Here is a 22,378-nt window from a genome sequence, read left to right on the forward strand (position 1 = left end):
GCTAGATACTTGAATAACAGCGTAGCTTTCTGAGGCACCACAATCTTGTAACAGGACAGAACTACTCACAGAATTTGGTAGCTCAGACTTGAAGCTACAAGGTACAAATGGCTAATACTGTTATACTCTACTGCTGAATAAAAAAGAAAAGAAAATGTCATTGGTATTGATTTTAAAATATTTAATAGTCTTCCTTTAAAATCCAAAATAACGTGATTCTTACAAGTTATGTGCCACATAAAGCGGGTGTTATTTTTTGAGAAATGCAGGTGATACTGAAAAACAGCACTGAGGTATTTTTTATTTTTAAAATTGAATAAGGAAACAAAGTCTGGATCTAATTATTTTTACATTTACCAAAAGAAAAACAAACAACAAAAAAACAACCAATGCTACTGCTTGGCTCTTTTGCTAGGATTTTAGGTTCTGAATACATTACAAAAGTCTATGGGAAAGCATTATAATAATAGTACATGTGGTTTTAAAAAACTATGCACATCATAACCTGGAGAAATGATCATACACCAAGAGGCCTGAGTGGAGGTAGGCTAATAAAAACATTTTACCTCTTCTCAAAGGACAGCTCTGAAAAACAAGTGTAACCAATTGTAACACCAAATTGAAATGGCAATCAATATTAAGTTGGTAACAAAATGATCCACATTATATATAATATTGTATTTCTAAACACAGCTCATGAAAATCAGAAAACCTAATGTAGCACCATTGAAACCATTCACTATCCCTTCTTGCTTCTGTGCAATTTAGGATTTGGGCAGAAGACAATACCTACCTAGGAAATGTCAGTCTCATTTTTGTAAATCAATTTGGATTTCAGTTAAATGTTTGCTTTAGGAAAAGTGTAGGTATTCTTAAGATCGGCTAGCCACTTATAACTCTACTCTTCTGGAAGTTAAGAACAATGGGCTACATCTAATTTTTATTTAAAACCAAGAACCAAGCAGTAAGGACAGAATGTCAAGAGTAGCACACCAAGAACCACACAGAACATTAGAAAGAGTTTGGTGTATGTTTTTACAGCCACTAACTGATGTTAACAATTAAAAATTTACAAAGATAAAACTTTTTTTTTGCACTAACTGGTTTCAGTACAGCACTGAATGTGACTCATCTTTGGGCTTCAATCTCTACATAGAGTGAATGTGCGAGTGCCATACCGAGGCCCTTCCCCAACTTACGCCATAGTAAAATAGATCTCAAAATAATTCTAGAATGGTCTGAGAATTACAGGTGTTCCGGCTGACATGAAAAAAAGAAAAAACAAAACCAAAGGACATTTCCTGGCCAACTTTTTTTGCTTCATGATGATTGTCTAGTTCCATAGAACACATCTGTCTAAGCATAATAGAGTTTTCCTTCCATTTTAACTCGAGTACTGGCACAACCCTTGCCAGCAGTGAATTTGCACCAGTTACAGACCAACTCAAAACACACATAAAACATTTGAATGTCATTTTTAAAGCGATGTCACAGTTTGTTTCCTCAAAAATTTAAAAGCATACATTTGAAAAATCACATTTTCAATGTAACCCTCAGAGTTAAACATTTTTTACAATACTAAATCCAACTTGTGGTTGACGTGCTTTAATTACCATTCTCTAAGGGGTTCGTTCCAACAGCTAGACAGTATGCCCTGTACCTGGCCTGTGAGATTCAGGAGCTGCTCGGGGAGCCCTGGCGTGGAGAATTCTGTTCCAACACATACTAGGTAAAGGAGTATCCTCAAATTTCTAGGCTTTGAACGGTCAGACACTACTGTAGTGGACAGTGCTGTGTATGGAGGACTTTTGTTCTTAAAGGACCAAGCAAACCGTATAGCTAGCGTGTAACAGTATGCTATATAAAGACAGCAAACATTTTTTGTAGAGAGTACAGTGCACATACATTGTTCCACCTATATTTAAGGACTTTAAATGGATTTTTGTACGGACATGATAGTGACGGCCATTAGAAGATGCTGATCGTCTTACAAACATTTTCCCAAATGGGCAAAACAGAGGTGATGTGTGCCATCAGTTCCGTCATACTGGCCTTTGGCTGCGTTGGGGAAGCGGTCATATAAAAAGTACCCATAAAATAGAAAAGGCAGCAAGTGAAACTAGAAAAAGGCTGGAGCTATACAAAGCAGATTTGGAAGGAGTTACCTTTATTTTTTCATTATTAATTTAATTGAGAACAGGAAGGAAGTGCAAGGACCATCTGGCTTTGTCCCTCCACTGCCGTCCCGAAGTAAAACAGATTTGGATTGGCCCAGGGAGAGTCCTCATGAAGGCTAGAGACTGAGCCCCAGATAAGAAGAGTCAGTTCTTTAAAAGATTACAAAGCAAACAAAACAAACCACAAATTAAATACATGACAATGTGAAATCACTTTGATGAGAAAACAACACGAAGATATTTTAAAATATAAATAAATACATTTAGCCATTTTCATTCAAGAAACCCAGAGAACTGCTTTCAAAGCAATTGCGTCTTTAAAAATCACTTTCTAAATTCTTCCATAAATACTCACTATTTTGATTGTCACTTAATGCAGCACCTCAGTGTTTGCTGGTGGTGGTGATGGAATTCCACTTAAAACAGTCTCTTCATAAACTATATCCTATTTCACTAAAGACTGTTTCCCTAGGAAAACCCAGGCAACTTACAAAATATTGTTAAATACTCAAAGCAGAACCTGCAAAGTATTATTTTATTTACGAAAAACAAGGAATGTAGTGTTAAATTACGACAAGGGGAAAAATATGCAAAAACAGTCACATGGAAAGAAAGTTTTAATTTTTAAATGTCCACGTTGGCTTAATTTCTTGTGAGCTGTTCAATACTGTTTTAAATATCCTGAATTAATAACTATACCAACGAAATTCATCCCCACAGTTTCCACAGGGGACATTTTAAAAATAAGACCAAATTATACTTTTCTTCAACCGAAGTAGTCTTTTTCTCAGTCCTTTTTGTGCAAAAATATTACAAGAGCAATTCAAATGGAAACACTGAAATGACATGCCAACATTTCAGAGCACATTTAAAACACCCAGAATAATTCGTGAAAGTATTGTATTCTAAAATATTACTACCAATCACTTTTAGGTTAGTTCTACACATCTATTCACACTGTTGCAATTTTCCTAGACCTCTGAAAATAAACAGGCTCATTGGTCTCTTTTGGTGTCCACACAATAGGCAAGATAGGTTTACAATAGTGTCGAAATGGAACTAGGCATATACTATCTCCTGACTCCACCACATTCAAAACCAAAGTCAAAATTCATTTGGCTACCTTGAAATCACTCCCATAAACCTGCTACGGTTCACTGGATCTAAACATTTCTCAGAAATGTGTCATTTTAAAATTTCACCTAAGTGATGATTTGGGGATCCTTTAGAAATGGTAATGCCTAAGATAATAAACTTTATCAAAATGAATAGTTGCAATAAAGTGCTTGTTACATTTCAAAATGATGCTTTCAGACTGTGGTATGTTGTTTGAAGAGTGTGTGCTATTCCTACAGAAAGGATCCCCGGGCATGAGAGTTGGGTCCTCTCACCTGTCTCAGAAAGCAGCAGCACTATCTTTTGGTAGGCTGACGATAGGCACATTACCCATGCGGATGAGGCTATGCTAGTGCTATGGCAAAAGGGGGAGTAAATTAGAAAAGTGGGAGGCATGTGGAGGGTTCCTACTATATTCATAGTTATATACAAATATATTAAATATGCTATAAAAATAGTCGACTCTTTTCCTTTGCATTTATTTCAGAAGCTCCTTTCAGAGGAATGCTCACCCAACCCAAACAAACTTAAAAGGGTCTCTTTTTCTAATCACTATTAAAATGGCAAGTGCCTTTGTGCTCTTTCTTTTCCACTATTTGAAAATTCCAATCCACTTACTCCTGGCTAGACTCACTCAGCAATAGTAATATCCAGTGTTTATACCTTCCAACACTGACTCCCAAGGACTAAGAGTAGTAGGGTCACAGATATTGGAGAGGTTATAGACTTGAATGAGTTTTACACAAATGTTCACCAACAAACTTTCAATCATCAAAGAAATAGAGGAAAAAAAGGTAGAAATGAGCAATACTAGAGTAAAATGCTATTTGCATTCCACTTTAAATAAAAGGTTTACCTCACTGTAGTGGAAACATCAGAAAACAAATCGAGTAATATCCAGTTTACAATAATTTCACCTTTGTGGAGCCAGAGAAAGTACTATTTTAAAGGGCCCCTTCCTAAGGCTTCTTGAACAGACTCCTCTCCCTCTAGCACGATGCCCTGCACTGAGCTGCGTCCCTCTATGCCCTGAACTAACTGCAAGCAAACAGCTTTAAGGCAATGACCAGAAGACTCTAGCACTTCTGAAACCAAAAACAGCATTTTCACTATTCTGCACTGAGGATTCTATAACATACAACTGTTCAGTCACTGGCATCCTTTTATTTCTAGTACATTCCTGAACCAGATTTAAGTGACAATGCAGAGCACGGGGCTCAAATCACCCCCTCAGCTTAGGACACAGTTCAGAGACTGAACGGTGGTATTTGCTCTTGTGCAATCCCCATCCCTCCTATTTGCTTTTTGTCCAATACATTCTACCCCAAAACCGGAGTAACTTTTGAGTGTCTAGGTTTGACACCACTCTTAGCAGCACTTTGATCCTCGCAGTCCTCACTCGAGTTGCTGAACAACATGACAGCAGTGCCACAGCCGTCCAAAGCAGGGTGACGGCAGAGCAGCAGACCTTTTCCCATTGCTTCAAGAGAATTTCTTACCTAAAAAGTGCCACTCAGAATAAAATTATTTTCAGGAAAAAACTAATCTCCATGAAAGTAAAGCGGAGGGAAGGGAAGGACTTTTAAGTAGCTGCAAAGTGTCTCTATTTGGTATTTCTTCATTACACAGATTTGGGATTTTAAGGAACAACTTTGGCTACAGACATGAAGAACAGGCGAAGGCCGAGTCTTCACCAGAACACTCAAGTCTCAATGATGGCAGGGGGCGGGAGGGGGTAGGGACAGCTCTGGGCCCAAGTGCAAGGAAAGCGGGAGGAAAGCACAAAAGGAACGGAAGCAGATGGTGCTTACTAGCTCTTCGACTTCGTACGGACAAGCAGAGGGAAAGCAGCCAGCTGTTCCTCTCTATTCAGCAATCCATTCTAAGCAGGGTGAAAATGAGCTGTGAGGAACAACAGGAATTATAAAACAACATTTTATCTAACTCTCCTTTCCAAATATTTATGAGGATGGAAGATACTTGAAGGAACTGTTGAGAATGTGAATAGTCTACCTACAGATTGGCCTTGTGGCTTGCCTTACGCTTTGCCTTCGTTAACCTAAGTACACAGTACTCACAGTTGACCATCTTTCCTTGTAAATATGGTATTTAGAGGATAAATCTTAATATAACAGTTCTTCAGATCTTCTGTGATCCATACCACTAGATATTGCCATTAAAAAAATGAGGCACAACTCAGATATATATATGGAATGGCATGATAAGGTTGAGAAAGGCAATTTGAAAGGGGAGAAAATTAATACTGTTGCCATATTCTACTGTTGTCAATTCCGTCTATGTGCACCTATGCTCAAGTTACACACACACACACTGACAACTATTCTTGACATTCATGAGAAAGTCAGAAATCTCTTCATCCAGATCATTTAGCTAGAAGAGGAGCTTCTTGATATGTTAATTATTGATTGGTATCTAGTGACACTTCCTTTGTAGAAGGGTAGGTACCAACTTTCTTTGGTTATTTTCTTTTTCACTCTAACTTCCTAATTTAAGTGTGGCCAGGTACAATTGTCTATAGAAAGACAAAGTACATCCCTTCGGGAGGAGAGCAAAGTAGAGGACAGGAAAGTCTTAAGAACTGAGCTTAAGAGCAATTCTGTAGTAGGTTATTTTCATTGCTCAAAACCTTTTTCTGTTTAACAACCATAGTTCTGTTATTCATACTCTTTAAGATCAATTTTGATTCATTACAGCTTGCTATTCTCCCTTTTTGCAATAATAATCTTTGATATTCTAATACGGTATTTCCATAAATCTTCCTTTGCTCTATAGTTGTAAATTTAATTATTAGTACCATAAAAATCTATAAAATGCTTTTTAAATGTAATTTATGTTGGAATTTATTACCTTTAGAATCTAATATTGCCAAATGAAATCTTAGTGCATGTTTAGAAAGCATGTGAGTTACAATATTCTAGTGTTATGGTGAAGGCAAAGCCAATTCCCACTCCTTTTTTCTTTGTGGACTATCAAGATCATATTGAGAAAATATTTACAGGTAGTTCTTAACTGTCTGTTTAGCTTGGAAGGAAGATGTTGATTTAGGAAAACAGTTGTGTGATCACATCAGTGACTGATAGTGTTAGGATGTCACCTTTTATTCCTAAGTTACTTCTACCTCCAGTCCAAGAGACTCAAAGCAGTCTTCATGGGAACTTAGGAGAATCATAATGGCACTGACACCCACATGCTGTTAAAAATGTACTAAGGTTTCAAAACTGCTACTGAAACCAGACAATGAGTTCAAGATGGTGAGTTATCACCTGAATCAAAATCAAGGCACTATGGGTTTTTTTTTCCCCTCAAATAACCCTGAATCATTTCTGACTAAAAGAAGCATTGAAATTGTGAAGGATAATAAAAAGATCCCAACAAATCCTAAAAGTTAAAATTCCCACCAGTGAGAATGTTAAAAAGTGCCTAAAATCTTTTGTGTGCAAATTTTACTCCTAAAACTGGAACATTCTTGAAATGACTTTCAGGCTTATTGAAAGCCGTTTACACAACTATTTCCAACTATGAACTATATCAAAATATGTGACCAAAACTTCCAACCACCTAAAATAAAGCAGTGCAAATCCTATTTTCAAACATAAATGAAAATTAATGAAATGAGGGATATTTCTGAGTAACTTGAAAATCCTGTTGTTTCAATAATTTAACCTAGAAAAAAATATCCATTCCCAGCAGCACATCATACCTCACTGAACAAACTGTGACATCACAGCCAAAGTATGAACAAAAAGCCTTGTGCCCCGGAAAAGTGAGTAGAACACTATTGTGTTGTAAACATAAGGGGAAACAGAGAACCTACTAGTTTGCACATGGTGTCAGAATCTAAGGAAATATACCTAAGAGGAGATAATGCTTTCATGCAGCTTACAAAATGTTTTGCTTTCTCTCCTTTTATCCAGACACATACATAATTTTTTTACAGCATCTGTACATAGAGAATTTGAACCACACAACATTCTGAAATTAATTACTATCCAATCATTATCTGAAAAGGGAGAGGAAAGGGGAAAGGGGAGAGGGGGCCTACTGGGTCTACTGGACTGCCTTCATGGCATCATTGTAAGCAACCCCTGACATGACAGTGGTGTGTCCTCTGTAACACTCGAAAACAGGCACAGAACCACTAAAAGTTACTAACATTGTTAGTGCCTTTCTCATTGACTGGAGGTCATGTTTCATAGCTGAGCTTCTTAACATTTGGCAATATACTCTTTCCATCAAAAAAATAACTGGGCAAGTAAAACACTGTCAGAATTGGCTATGGCCCCATGGTCATCTCCTGCTGGCTGGTATTTAATATACATCTGTAGCACTAGGCAGCATTTTCCCTGCTAACGAATTCCAGAAACTACAACATTCAATACTGCATCTTGTGAAACTGCTGGAACTTTTCCTTCTAGCCTCAGATCATCTGAGCAACTGTTATGGGACAAGCCCTTCCTCCCCCGAGGTCCGAGAGGAGGCGTGTGCGCTACTGTGGCGGAACCTTGGAAGGATCGGTCACACTGTCAGTCCTGTGCCGGCTCAGCTGCTGCTGTTGCTGAGACTGGTGCTGCTGGTGATGCGACTGAGGGAAAGTGCTCTGTTGTAGTGGAAACGCAGCAGAGAGGATAAGCTGAGTTGAAGGATTCCCGTGGAGCAACCTTGAAGTCTAAAAGACAAATGCATTATACAATATGGCTTTACCCCAGTTACACTGATTACATTAAGATTTACTCAAGTTTTTTTTACCCTAGATAGGGACAGAATCCTTAAATTCCACATAACCTACATCCTTTTTGACCTCTTCTTTAAAAACAATAGTTTGGAAAAGATTTATGAGGCTTCCCTTCTTTTTGAAAATACAGAATTTTTAATTTATTTTTTAAGGAATCTGAGCTAGATATCTTTTGTTGTAGAAATAAATCTACGTCTTGAGACAAACCACAGTTTTTCCCTTTACAGATCCTAAAGACCACAATTTTAAACACAGTAAAATGTAAGCAGAGCCAAGAACACATGAAACAAATACTGAGGTCAAATGACAATGCCTTCTGCACAGGCTTGTTCAGAGGTCAGAGCAGCACTTCAGTAGCCGAGAGCATTGGCCCCTGGGTTCAAACTCTGGCTAACCCATTTCCTAGACAGGGGACTTGCTCAAACTATTCTCTTCTCTGGTGCTCAGTTTCTTGATTTACAAAATAAACACAGTGCCTCCACATTGGGTTTATATGAAGATTAAATGTTAACATCACTATTATTTAGAAGTATCACAAAAATGAGGGCAAAGTTAGAGCCTTAAGTCCTATATGTAGCAGTGCGGTGTAAAACAAACAAACAAGCCAAACAAGGACACAGGATCTTCAGATCAGAAGGTCTGGATGTGAATTGTGCTCTGCCATTTATTAACTGTGTAACCCTGGGCCAAGTCTCAACTCCTTGAACCTGTTTCATCTGATTACTATTTCTGGTGATACAAAGAAAATTAGCCCAAAGAAAGTGGATTTTTACAATGAATGTCCTTTCTTCCCACTGACAACACAACTTGATGCAGGGCTCCTAATCTAAACATAGGACTGTGATGGGAGATTTTTGCAAATATATATAAATGACATGTGTGCACCCACGCCCACATATAAGCATACACACAGAAGGACAGATCCTTGAACCTTAATCTTTGCCAAGGACCTAGAAAGCTTTTGTTATTCTGGACTTCTGTGATTTAGGAGAAGTTTTTGTAACATAAAGAACTCAGGATATTTGTGAGCCTTACAGGATTACAACAGAGGCATATTTTGGAGCCGGAGGTTACATGATCAAAGAAGACAAACTGTGTATTTACTATCTACACAGAAGCGTATTCTAAATGGTGCTGCTCATCTTATTTCTTTAGGGGGTCCCATGTCTTTAGAATTCTTTTTCAGAAGTGAGGGAGAAAACAGTGTTCTTTTAAGGGCCTTTGTTCCCTGATAGATTTAGAAGACTTGATCTTAAGCAACTTCTTTAAGGTTTTGCTCAATTCTGAGTATTATTTCCTCTAGATAATAGTTTATAACTTGTTATAAATTATTGTCATTAATTCATTTGTAACAATAGCTAACCTTGTCATTAATAGCTGCAATACAGTCTTAAGGTCTAAGGGACTGTCAGTACGACTCAGAGATATTTAGGCAACTAATCTGTTTTAATTTTCTGTTATCACCAAGTTAAGAACTCTATTAGCACCATAATACGAAGGGTGATAAATTAATGACATATGTATGCCCCTGTATACAGTATAATACTGAATCTTCTAATCACACCGTATGTTGTGTAACTCTAAAACTCCCAGAGTATGTATGTATGTGGCTGGCCTGCATGGAATCATCTCCAGCACATATCTGGGCTAGCCTTTATTCAAAATTGCTCTCCGTAGGCCAGAAGGGAAAAAGCTGGGTTTCAGATGTCATAATCTGCTACTGTGTACTCCAGGGAGGGTACTAAGGTCCAGAAATGTATCCTGCTGAATTCCTAGCTGAGGATCACAACATAGGTAACTTTCTTCCATTTCTTTTTTTTTTTTTTTTAAATTTATTTATGATAGTCACACAGAGAGAGAGAGAGAGAGAGAGGCAGAGACACAGGCAGAGGGAGAAGCAGGCTCCATGCACCGGGAGCCCGACGTGGGATTCGATCCTGGGTCTCCAGGATCGCGCCCTGGGCCAAAGGCAGGCGCTAAACCGCTGCGCCACCCAGGGATCCCCTTCCATTTCTTTAGATAAGTAGATCTAGTCTACTGATACATGGGATATGTGATGAAATATGTGTCTACATATTTAATCTGGGTGTTTACTACATTAATCAAAACATTGCTCATAAATGACAGCTAGTTCTGTACCTTGTAACTATCTTCAGTGATTTACATGTATTGTTTACCCATGAGGTATGAACTATTAGCATAACCTGCCAAAGGTCACACAGTATGTAGCATAGCAGTGACTCAACCTCAGGGCAGCCTGACTTGAGAGCCCACACTCTCAATCATGATATACAGCCTGCCACAGTATTTCTCCTCTGACATTAACTTATAACCAAAATCATTATAAAATTTAATCCAACATAGTAATTTAAGATAATGCCTATAACTAATTCTTCTAAAAATCCCTTTTGATACCTTTGCCATGTAGAAGTGGTGTGTGATGGGCCACTAAAAGGAGGAAAGAGTCTGAATTCCAGAAACTCTAGCTAGACAGAGTGCTACTATATACAGTGCCTTGATGTGGACAGCAAGTAGCTACTTTTTCTATCTAGTAGTTCAGACAATTGGGTATGTCCACAGCAGAGCTAAAATCTTCCAAAGACCAAACAAGGGAAGAAAAAACAGCTAACTGGGACAAGCTTTCTCCCCTTCCAGAAATTTAACTTGTACAATAAGCTTTTATGGGTTTTTCAGATGACTTCCAAAACTTCTTTTAATGTCTAATTCCACTATACAGAAGTAAATGGGTTCAGGAGAGTTCCCCATGGGGAGAGTTACCTGTAAAAACTGCTGCGGTGGTTGGGTCAGCTGAGCCTGAGACGGTTGCTGAACTGAAGCGAGCTGCTGTTCCTGGGAGCTCTGCTGCTGCTGCTGTTGTGTGACTGACAGTGTCTGTGACTGCTGCTGTTGTGTAGCAAAAGTAGGGTAGGCGGTCACCACCTGACCCATGAGCATTGTGCTAGGTACCATCACTGCCCCACAAGCTACAGGCGCAGTTACTAATTTGGTCACGAGCTGCTGACCTTGAGAAAATCTGTTAAGAGGAAAGAAAGGGAGTCAGAAGTATAAGGCATAGGTTATAAAAGGCAGCGGGCTAAACACTAAGATATATCCAATGATATTGTCAGTTTAGTTTTTAAAAGCTGTACATTCCAATTTTGTTTCATATTTGTTTTTAAGGATTCCTCTGGGAATACTAGTAAAACAAAAATATATATAGCAAAACGAAATGATCACAAAATATAAATTTTTTGGATATCCACATGCAAAAGAATGAAGCTGGACCTTTACCTTACACCACATACAAAAATTAACTCAGAATGGATTAAAGCACTAAACTTAAGAGCTACAACTATGAAACTCTTAGGAAAAAAGGGGGAAAGTTTCAGGACACTGGATTGGGCAGTGATTTCTTGGACAGGATGCTAACAGCACAAACAAAAGAAAAAATAGATAAACTGGACATCAAAATTAAAAACTTTTGTGTATCAAAGGGAAAGAGAAACCCTTTGAGAGTGGGAGAAATTATCTGCAAATCATATATCCAATAAGGGGTTAATAACTAGAATATATAAAGCAACCTATAACTCACCAACAATGTGATTAAAAAATGGGCAAGGGTCTTCAATAGATGTTTTTCTAAATAAGATACACAAATGGTCAACAAGCAAATCAAAAGATGTTCAACAGCACCTATCATTAGTGAAATGCAAATCAAAACAACGACGAGATACTATATCACATCCATCAGATGGCTATTATAAAACAAACAGGAAGTAACTAGTGTTGGTGTAGATATGGAGAAACTGGAGCATGCACTGCTGGTGGAACATTACAATAGTGCTATTATGGAAAATGGTAGGACTGTTCCTTAAAAAATTATATACAAAATTACCACGATCCAGCAATTCCATTTCTAGATATATATGCAAAAAGAACTGAAAGCAGGATCTCAGATATTTGTACACTCATGTTCATAGCAGTATGATTCACAATAGCAAAACAATGGATGCAACCCACTGACCATCAGATGAATAAACAAAACATGGTATATTCACACAATGAAATATTATTTAGCCTTAAAAAGGAATAAAATTAGGACCCCTGGGTGGCTTAGTAGGTTAGGTGTGCAATTCTTGACTTCAGCTCAGGTCATGATCTCAGGGTCCTGAGATCAAGCCCCCCATGGGGCTCTGAATGTGGAGCCTGCTTAAGATTCTCTCCCTCCCCCTGTTCCTCTCCATTCCCACTCACTAAATCAATCTCTCTCTTTTTTTTAAAGACGCTATTTATTCATTTATGAGAGACACAGAGAGGCAGAGACACAGGCAGAGGGAGAAGCAGGCTCCATGCAGGGAGCCTGACATGGGATCATGCCCTGGGCTGAAGGCGGCACTAAACCACTGAGCCACCTGGGCTGCCCAATCAATCAATCTCTTTAAAAAAAGTAATAAAAGGAATAAAATTCAGGCACATGCTACAACATGGATGAACCTTGAAGACAAGGTTCCAAGTGAAATAAGCCAGTCACAAAAGACACACATATTGTACAATTCCATTTGATCTAGAGTACCTAGAGTAGTCAAACTCAAAGACTTATGTGTTTAGAAAGCAGAATGGTGGAGGAGGACTAGGGACTTATTGTTCAATGGATATAGCGTCTCAGTTTGGGAAGAAGAAAAAAGTTCTGGAGATTGATGGTAATGATGGTCACAAATGTATGAATGTACTCAATACCAATGAACTGTACATGTTAACATGGTAAACTTCATGTATATTTTACCACAATGAAAAAAAGTTTTAAACTTGTTAAAAAAATATCTTTTTCCTTTTTATAAAATTACTAGGTACTTGGGAGTCATGTATGTGGCATGTGTTCATTTTGCTAATCATGAATAAACTTAGAGCTATCATAAGGGATTTTTATTTTTTATTTTTTTAATTTTTTTTTATTGGTGTTCAATTTGCCAACATAAAGAATAACACCCAGTGCTCATCCCATCAAGTGTCCCCCCTCAGTGCCCGTCACCCAGTCACCCCCCACCCCCCGCCCACTTCCCTTTCTACCACCCCTAGTTCGTTTCCCAGAGTTAGAAGTCTCTCATGTTCTGTCTCCCTCATAAGTCTCTCATGTTCTGTCTCCCTCCCTAATTTTTAAAAACCTCTCTAGGCTTACAGATGATACTTACACTGCAAGTTGTATCTTATAAACACAGTTCAAAATTAAATGATGTTCTAACAATGAATAAAAGTACCTTCAATTTATAAATTCATCAATGCAGCATAGTACCCACATTGTGTTAGACTTCACTAATATTTGCTCCCTCCCCACCTTCCTTCTTCTATTTTAATAAAAAAGCAACAACAAAAAATGATGCCTGTTCGGGGAACAATATTATTTCTATTTGCCCCTTCTGTGCAATGAAGTTAGTTTCTAACATTGGCCATTACAGAGGTATGACTCCACTGTGAATGGACCAGGACATTACTGCAGTGATAAACTGTGTAAAGTATATAATGGTATTACAGTTAGCAGAAATGTACTTTATTATTTATGTGGTCTATAAGACAAAATAAATCTATTTTTGAATCCATACCAAATCTTTTTTTTCCCAGTTTTTAAAATTCATTCATTCACTCATTCATTTATGTAATCTATACAACCAAACATGGTGCTTGAAATCACAATCCCAAGATCAAGAGTTCCAGGCTCTTCTGAATGAGCCAGGCAGGCAGTCCATTGTTTGCTAATATTCTGTTGAAGGTTTTTACATCTAAATTCATGAGTGAAATTAGCCTGTAGTTTTTCTGATTTTGTATGGTCTTTGTCTAGTTTTTCAAACCTATCAGGGGAATTCATACCAAATCCTGAAAATAAAATACTCTATTTCATATACACTTCAGGACCAAATGTATTACTTAATGCAAAAAAATATGTATAAAAGAATAAAAAATTCATATATGAAGAATTATGCCCAAAGATAAAGTAACATTTACAAAGTGGCTTAGGCACAGAAATACTAAATGCTCATTTCTTTGTAATCTTAAAAAAAATTGTCCAAACTGCTCTCTGATAAAATGTGATGAGACTATTTCATCCATCTCCAGCACCAAGAGACATTCTTCAAACTACTTATTTCTCACTTCTATGGCTTTGTTTAGAACACCTTTTGTTTAGAACACCCTTCTGAGACTCCCTGACACACAAACACCCAAAGCCTACTCTTTAAGACTCAGGCCAACTAGATGACTTCCCTGGGGAATTCTATCAAATGTTTAAAGAAGAAACCATACCTATTCTACTAAAGCTGTTCGGAAAGACAGAAAGAGATGGAGTAATTCCATACTCGTTCTATGAGGCCAGCATCACCTTAATTCCAAAACCAAAGACCCCACCAAAAAGGAGAATTATATAGACCAATATCCCTGATGAACATGGATGCAAAAATTCTCAACAAGATACTAGCCAATTGGATCCAACAATACATTAAGAAGATTATTCACCATGACCAAGTAGGGTTTATCCCCGGGATGCAAGGCTGGTTCAACGCTCATAAAACAATCAATGTGATTCATCATATCAGCATGTGATTCATCATATCAGCAAGAGAAAAACCAAGAACCATATGATCCTCTCATTAGATGCAGAGAAAGCATTTGACAAAATATAGCATCCATTCCTGATCAAAACTCTTCAGAGTGTAGGGATAGAGGGAACATTCCTCAACATCTTAAAAGCCATCTATGCAAAGCCCACACCAAATATCATTCTCAATGCGGAAGCACTGGTAGCCTTTCCCCTAAGATCAGGAACAAGACAGGGATGTCCACTCTCACCACTGCTATTCAACATAGTACTGGAAGTCCTAGCCTCAGCAATCAGACAACAAAAAGAAATAAAAGGCATTCAAAATTGGCAAAGAAGTCAAACTCTCCTTCTTCGCCGATGACATGATACTCTACATGGAAAGCCCAAAAGACTCCACCCCAAGATTGCTAAAACTCATACAGCAATTTGGCAGTGTGGCAGGATACAAAATCAATGCCCAGAAGTCAGTGGCATTTCTATACACTAACAATGAGATGGAAGAAAGAGAGATTAAGGAGTCAGTCCCATTTATAATTACACCCAAAAGCATAAGATACACCTAGGAATAAACCTAACCAAAGAGGTAAAGGATCTATACCCTAAAAACTACAGAATACTTCTGAAAGAAATTGAGGAAGACACAAAGAGATGGAAAAATATTCCATGCTCATGGATTGGAAGAATTAATATTGTGAAAATGTCAATGTTACCCAGGGCAATTTACGCGTTTAATGCAATCCCTATCAAAATACCATGGACTTTCTTCAGAGTTGGAACAAATTACTTTAAGATTTGTGTGGAATCAGAAAAGACCCCGAATAGCCAGGGGAATTTTAAAAAAGAAAACCATAGCTGGGGGCATCAAAATGCCAGATTTCAGGTTGTACTACAAAGCTGTGGTCATCAAGACAGTGTGGTACTGGCACAAAAACAGACACATAGATCAATGGAACAGAATAGAGAATCCAGAAGTGGACTCTCAACTCTATGGTCAACTAATATTCGACAAAGGAGAAAAGACTATCCACTGGAAAAAAGACAGTCTCTTCAATAAATGGTGCTGGGAAAATTGGACATCCACATGCAGAAGAATGAAACTAGACCACTCTCTTTCACCATACACAAAGATGAACTCAAAATGGATGAAAGATCTAAATGTGAGACAAGATTCCATCAAAATCCTACAGGAGAACACAGGCAACACCCTTTTTGAACTCGGCCACAGTAACTTCTTGCAAGATTCATTCATGAAGGCAAGAGAAACAAAAGCAAAAATGAACTATTGGGACTTCATCAAGATAAGAAGCTTTTGCACAGCAAAGATACCATCAACAAAACTCAAAGACAACCTACAGAATGGGAGAAGATATTTGCAAATGACGTATCAGTTAAAGGGCAAGTTTCCAAAATCTATAAAGAACTTATTAAACTCAACAGCAAAGAAACAAACAATCCGATCATGAAATGGGCAAAAGACATGAACAGAAATCTCACAGAGGAAGACATAGACATGGCCAACACGCACATGAGGAAATGCTCCGCATCCCTTGCCATCAGGGAAATACAAATCAAAACCACAATGAGATACCACCTCACACCAGTGAGAATGGGGAAAATTAGCAAAGCAGGAAACAACAAATGTTGGAGAGGATGTGGAGAAAGGGGAACCCTCCTGCACTGTTGGTGAGAATGTGAACTGGTGCAGCCACTCTGGAAAACTGTGTGGAGGTTCCTCAAAGAGTTAAAAATAGATCTGCCCTACGACCCAGCAATTGCACTGCTGGTGATTTACCCCAAAGATACAGATGCAGTGAAATGCCGGGACACCTGCACCCCGATGTTTATAGCAGCAATGTCCACAGTAGCCAAACTGTGGAAGGAGCCTCAGATGGATAAAGAAGATGTGGTTTATGTATATAATGGATTATGACTCAGCCATTAGAAACGACAAATACCCACCATTTGCTTCAAGGTGGATGGAACTGGAGGGTATTATGCTGAGTGGAATAAGTCAATCGGAGAAGGACAAACATTATATGGTCTCATTCATTCGGGGAATATAAAAAATAGTGAAAGGGAATAAAGGGGAAAGGAGAAAAAAAGAGTGGGAAATATGATTGAGGGAGACAGAACATGAGAGACTCCTAACTCTGGGAAACGAACAAGGGGTGGTGGAAGGGGAGGTGGGCGGGGGGTGGGGGTGACTGGGTGATGGGCACTGAGGTGGGCACTTGACGGGATGAGCACTGGGTGTTATTCTGTATGTTGGCAAATTGAACACCAATAAAAAATAAATTTATATATAAAAAAAAAGACTCAGGCCAACTACCTCCTCCTCCATAAAACTTGGCCTTGACCATACCCTTCTCTTCGCTGTTTTTCTCAACCTGTAAAACTGTTCACTTTCTTTTTCTGAAGACCTATTTATCATACCAAATAATATGGATTTGTTTAACTCTCTATGGCTTACTAGTCTGACCTTTCTCTTGGGACAAGGAATGTGCCATACTCACTTAAGTAGGCACTCCAGTGGTTGCTGAAATATATCTTTTCCCTTCAAATAAAGAGGTCTACAAATAGTTGCTAAATTGTATTCTCCAAAATGCGTATCAGCATTCTAGATCAATGTCTTCTTCCTCAGACTTTGGAACTAATATCTACATTTCTAGGGAGCACATTTATAATCTCTCCTTTCAGAATGCCAGAGCTAAAATCTGGACTTCACTTGGGGAACTGAGTTCCAAAGAGAAGAAATAAGCTCTCCCTGCTCTCATTGCCTCTGTGATCCTGCAGCTTCTTTACTCTGGAAATTAACAGGATTTTAATAAAACCTATTGCACGGTTTGACACAACAAAATTGTATTATAAAAGCAGCAGCCGACTTATATTGCAGTAATAGAAGTAAAAAAAAAATTTTTTAATAGAAGTTTTAAGACCATAGAGATTCTGTAGTTGTTAAAAGACAGCTTCCCAATATATGAAATAACTCCTTCAAAATATTTGTTTCCAGGTCAGCTATTTGGAATACCCACTAATGGGTTTTTTCTAGAATGGCTCACAAAATAGTGTATTATATAAATGTAAGCACTTGAGTTTTGAAATCAGATACCCAGGCTTAAATTAGAAACTACTCATTGCCCCCTTAACTACCTATAAGCCCCTGACCAAATTACTATAAACTCACTTTTTTCTTATCCTGGAAATAAAAGATCCAATACACACTTTTTTAAAAATGTGAGAGAGCGTATTTTGAGCACCTAGTACAGTACCCAACAAACTCAAGAAAGTCAGCTACTTTTATTCCATAACATATATAAGCTATGGTAGTATAAACGTTAACCACTGTTATTGCATGAAAACTCATCAACATTTGTATTCAAATGATGAAAGTGTCATAATCATACATATATAGCACACATAGGCCATAAAACTCAAATAACTGTGTTATGGAGATTGAATTCTACAATATTGGTGGAACATTTCTGGACAGGAAACAAAATTTGTTGTTATTCTTTTATTACGATGTCCTTAAACAATGGACATATTCTGCTTTTTTATTTCTAATTCAAGAATGCTGGCAGGAGTTAGCTACAAACTAAAATCATGTCTTTATAAATCAAATTAACTATTTTTTAACTAATCAGTTTTTACAACTTTGGAATGACTAACGCAATATGACAACCACCTGATCTGTCTGTCCTGAGTGAATGTAGTTACTGCGGCGCTCTGGGTACTGTTCTGCGGCATGCTGGATGGAATCTGGACCATGCCTCCGGCTGCCGGCTGAGAGATCACCATAGTGTTATAGAGCGGCGCTGTGAGAGTGCTCTGCGTCTGACTGGGAAGAGAAGTTTGCTGACTGTGCCCACTCAGTACATTTTGTTGACTCTGCTAGAAAATAGAAGACATTACAGATGAATTAAACAAAAAAAATTTTTTTAGGAAATACACAACCACTATTCATCATTCCAACAATAGTTGACATGACCGAAAAAGAAGAGGCAGGACATATTACTCTGGGAGAAATCTAACTACAAAGGACCAAGACTTATAGTAACTGAGAATGAATTAGTCTTCAATATCTTGTTGGAATATAAGCTATGAACTTTAGAATTTCTGTTAATGCCCGAAGTGAGTGACTGACATTAGACATCTTTAGATTTCATTTACTCTTGGGATTTACAGCCACAGATGTATACCAATTACCTGCATCAAATTTCCTGAATTTTTATGAAATTTCCTAGAATACTGATTAAATTATTACTACTCTAACAGTATATACTTCACCTGTAGTAACATGTTTCCTGGTCAGCCTCTTTTGTAAGTTCAAACTTTTTAACATACAGAAGTAGTCTGCATGTGCATTTTAAATGAACTATAAAATTCTTAAATGTCAAAATACTGAAAACACTGATAATATCAGCAATTTAACAATTTTTCACAAAATATGTTAATGATCACCTTCAAAACTAAGCTAATTATTACTATTAAAAGGTTAAAGTACGGAATGATTCCAGACAGATTTCATTTTTGTTTTCACAATAGTATACATTTCAACCACTGAACATTCCATACCCCACTGCACTTGATAACGTTACCTGACTTGATGTACTCTGTAAAGTCTGCTGTGGTATCATATGTTGAGTTGTGCCAATGTGTCCAGTATTCATTCCACTTTGAATTTGGTTAGTTTGAACGACCTGGCCCTGCATATTTATAGGTGCGAGTTGCTGGATGTTAGATGAATTTCCAGAAGAAAGTTGAACAGAACCAAAATTCAAACCAGGGGTTGATTGTTGTAAAAACATCTTTAAAAATAAAGATTACATTAAAATGAACTTTGTAGATTAAAAACAAAGAAGAATGAGAGCAATCAAAAAAAAAAGGAAGCAAAAACAAGCTATGAATTAAGTTTTTAAAAAGCAAAGAGGATGGCTAAGTCATTTTGAGTGAACAATTAGCGACAATAAACAATTACTGAATAAAACATAATTCATATTTGTTCTTCCAGTCATCCTAACCCTATTGTGTTTCCAATTGTCAGAAAAAGGCGTATAAACTTCAAAACTTCCACTTGTTTGAACATCTTACATATTGGGCATTGTCTGTTCTACTAGCTACCCAAAAGGTCTATGGACCTGCGGTTCTGCATCACTCACTGTTTATAATGTATGGCATTAGATAGAAGTAGTTTTAACTTAAAGTTTCCCTACCCCAAAATCTAAGTCTCCTCTGAGAGATACAACTTTACAGTGGCCCTGTCCTTTGACCAAATAAGACTAGTTCAAATCATATCTTCTAGTATTTTACTAAAATAATGACTGATGACTGATATATAAACTCTATACCTAAAAGTCTATATAAAATATTATTTTTCTATTACGGGTTTAAGCTTACTAAAAGTTAGACTGCTAAAGGAGACTCTGATCTGGAGAAACAAGGATGTTGATGGAAATACTCTTAGGAATGAATCTGACTGTAAGTGCAATCATACTGAGTAGGTAACCAATGAGTATTTACTCAACTAAATTGATGAACTGTATCTCTTACTTATTTTTAATTAAGAAAAGTCAACTTTCCTAAGAAACTAAAATATAAATGGCTTGCTTTGCTTGTATTCAAATGTAATAACAACTTACTTGCAGCCCTTGACCATGGACCATTTGAAGTTGTTCCTGAATTTTTCTTAGTTCTTCTTGTTGTCGATGAATATTTGCTTCTATCATCCGTGTTCGTTGCTCTAATTGGTCTTTTAGATGCTGCATGGCTCCTAGTTGAGCTGAAAACTGAAACTGAAGTACCATGTATGGGAAAAGTGTAACATATTTTAGAATCACTTACTCTTCATAATTGGGAAAAATAAGTAGAATAAATATATCATGAGACAAGAATGTTATGCCAGTTATCAATGTATTACCTAATTCACCCACCTTTGCTTGGCTGGACCTATAAATATTTGTCAGCAGACACAAACTTAGTCATGTCAGTAGATGGAGCTAGAGGGATACTGCAAAGGGAGAAATTATTACTGAAAAGGGAGATGACTTTCCAGCAAGTCTTACTGGCCTCCTAATGGGATGCTCCCTTGAAAATTTTGCTGGTATCCCAGCAGGTGGCTTCCTACTCTCCAGCCCTGGTCTGTGGCACCTCAGTGAACCGTTCTTCCATCAAGTGGCTGCTGCAGCCATATCAACCCCAATGGAAAGTGAGTTTCAACCTGGCTGGAGAAGAGTTTAGGAGGTCGGGAGAGTTTTCCAACTTGTTCCTTCTTTGCATAGTCTCCGTCTCACTAACTGCTCTTTACATCCATTTTCCTATATTCTTTGGAATTGTTACTAGTTAATAATTTTTAAAATTATTACCCCTATTTCAAATTTCTGGTATGGCTTCTGCCTTCTGACTGGATCTTGACTGATTAGAAGTACACACTGGCATTAGAAGACCAGAGCTCATGAATGCCTGGGTGGCTCAATTGGTTAAGCCTGCAACTCTTGATTTTGGCTCAGGTCATGATCACAGGGTTCTGAGATTGAGCCCTGACTGCTTCTGGCTCTGAGCTCAGCATGAAGTCTGCTTGAGATTTTCTCTTTCTCCCTCTCCTTTTGCCCCTTCCCTCTCACACACGGTGCATGTGCTGTTTCTCTCTCTCTAAAATAACAACAAAAAAAGAACAGAGCTCATATTGTGGCTCTACCATTTCCTAGAACAAGTTGCTTAATTTCTACCATTTAACAAATGAAAAAGTAGCCTGCTCCTAGAATTATTTATATCAAATTCTGTTATCCCTAGAATGTCCTCTTTGTACACACCATTAGGTTATAAAAATCTAACAGATAACTAACCATATTTTTACTCCTATTTTCAACTGAAACTGTTCTCAGACAAGTATGAAATGTAGACTTTTACAAACTAAGTAATTATGAATGAAAAAATGCATACAAGAATGAAAACAGTTATCCTACTTCCAGGATTTTCAATCTTATTTCACTGTTTCACTTGAGTCATAAGCAGCTTCTATTTACTAGCTTGAAATTTAGCCACACTTAGTGATTCATCACTTAAGTGTATAAATGCTCATTTAATTATTTCCATGAATATTTAGCTTAGGACATAGTTTAGCAGAAAGAATTCCAATTTATTGGAAAAGCATCTTAATCTTAAAATAGTCTCCTACAGGGGCACCTGGGTGGCTTAGTCAATTAAGTATCTGCCTTCGGCTCAGGTCACGATCCTGGGGTCCTGGGATTGAGCCCTACACTTTGGGCTCCCTGCTCAGTGGGGAGCCTCTGCTTCTCCTTCTGCTCCTCCCTCCATGTACTGTCTTGCACATGCTCTCTCTCTCTCAAATAAATGAAATCATAAAAAGAAAGTCTCCTTGAGTGAACTGCATCTAAAAGTGAGAAATGCCCTCCCACCAAAAGATTTTTTCTCTATCTTCAAAAGTTTGTGTTGAGGATACTGAATATTACTCTTCAAAAGGTATACAACTCTGACTTCTGAAGTTGACAATCATCACCTCATATCCTACATTTGATTACACTATGACAAAATATTTCAAATTTTGTACCTCAGCTCCCTCATGCCTTAAAAAAATATTATCCAAAATGTTATAATTATATCATATGATGTATCTTATCTTAAAAATTATTTACACCTTTGGGTAAACATTATATTGTCATCACTTAAAGGATTTCTATTAAATGCAAATAAAAGATATAAACAGAAGGCACAGTAACAGGAAAT

The 22,378-nt window shown here is 37.5% G+C and overlaps 1 protein-coding gene across 14 annotated transcripts in view; it reads right to left on the reverse strand.

Annotated features, from left to right (window-relative positions):
* Nucleotides 1-166: 166 nt before the first annotated feature.
* The window catches only part of CLOCK (clock circadian regulator), a 134,699-nt gene continuing 112,487 nt past the window's right edge, over nucleotides 167-22,378 (reverse strand). For 11 of the 14 annotated variants that reach the window (XM_077848059.1, XM_077848048.1, XM_077848053.1 and 8 more), the window contains 5 exons: nucleotides 20,275-20,427; nucleotides 19,234-19,443; nucleotides 18,321-18,526; nucleotides 10,825-11,080; nucleotides 167-7,980 (listed from right to left, as the gene is read on the reverse strand). In XM_077848059.1, coding sequence (XP_077704185.1) covers nucleotides 7,801-7,980; nucleotides 10,825-11,080; nucleotides 18,321-18,526; nucleotides 19,234-19,443; nucleotides 20,275-20,427 — 1,005 coding nt within the window. In that variant the 3' untranslated portion in view covers nucleotides 167-7,800. The remainder of the gene's footprint in view (nucleotides 7,981-10,824; nucleotides 11,081-18,320; nucleotides 18,527-19,233; nucleotides 19,444-20,274; nucleotides 20,428-22,378) is intronic. The other 3 variants (XM_077848061.1, XM_077848060.1, XM_077848058.1) reach the window with 3 other exon arrangements.

This window comes from Canis aureus, chromosome 14 (genome assembly GCF_053574225.1).
Source record: "Canis aureus isolate CA01 chromosome 14, VMU_Caureus_v.1.0, whole genome shotgun sequence".
NCBI classification, from domain to species: Eukaryota; Metazoa; Chordata; class Mammalia; order Carnivora; family Canidae; genus Canis; species Canis aureus.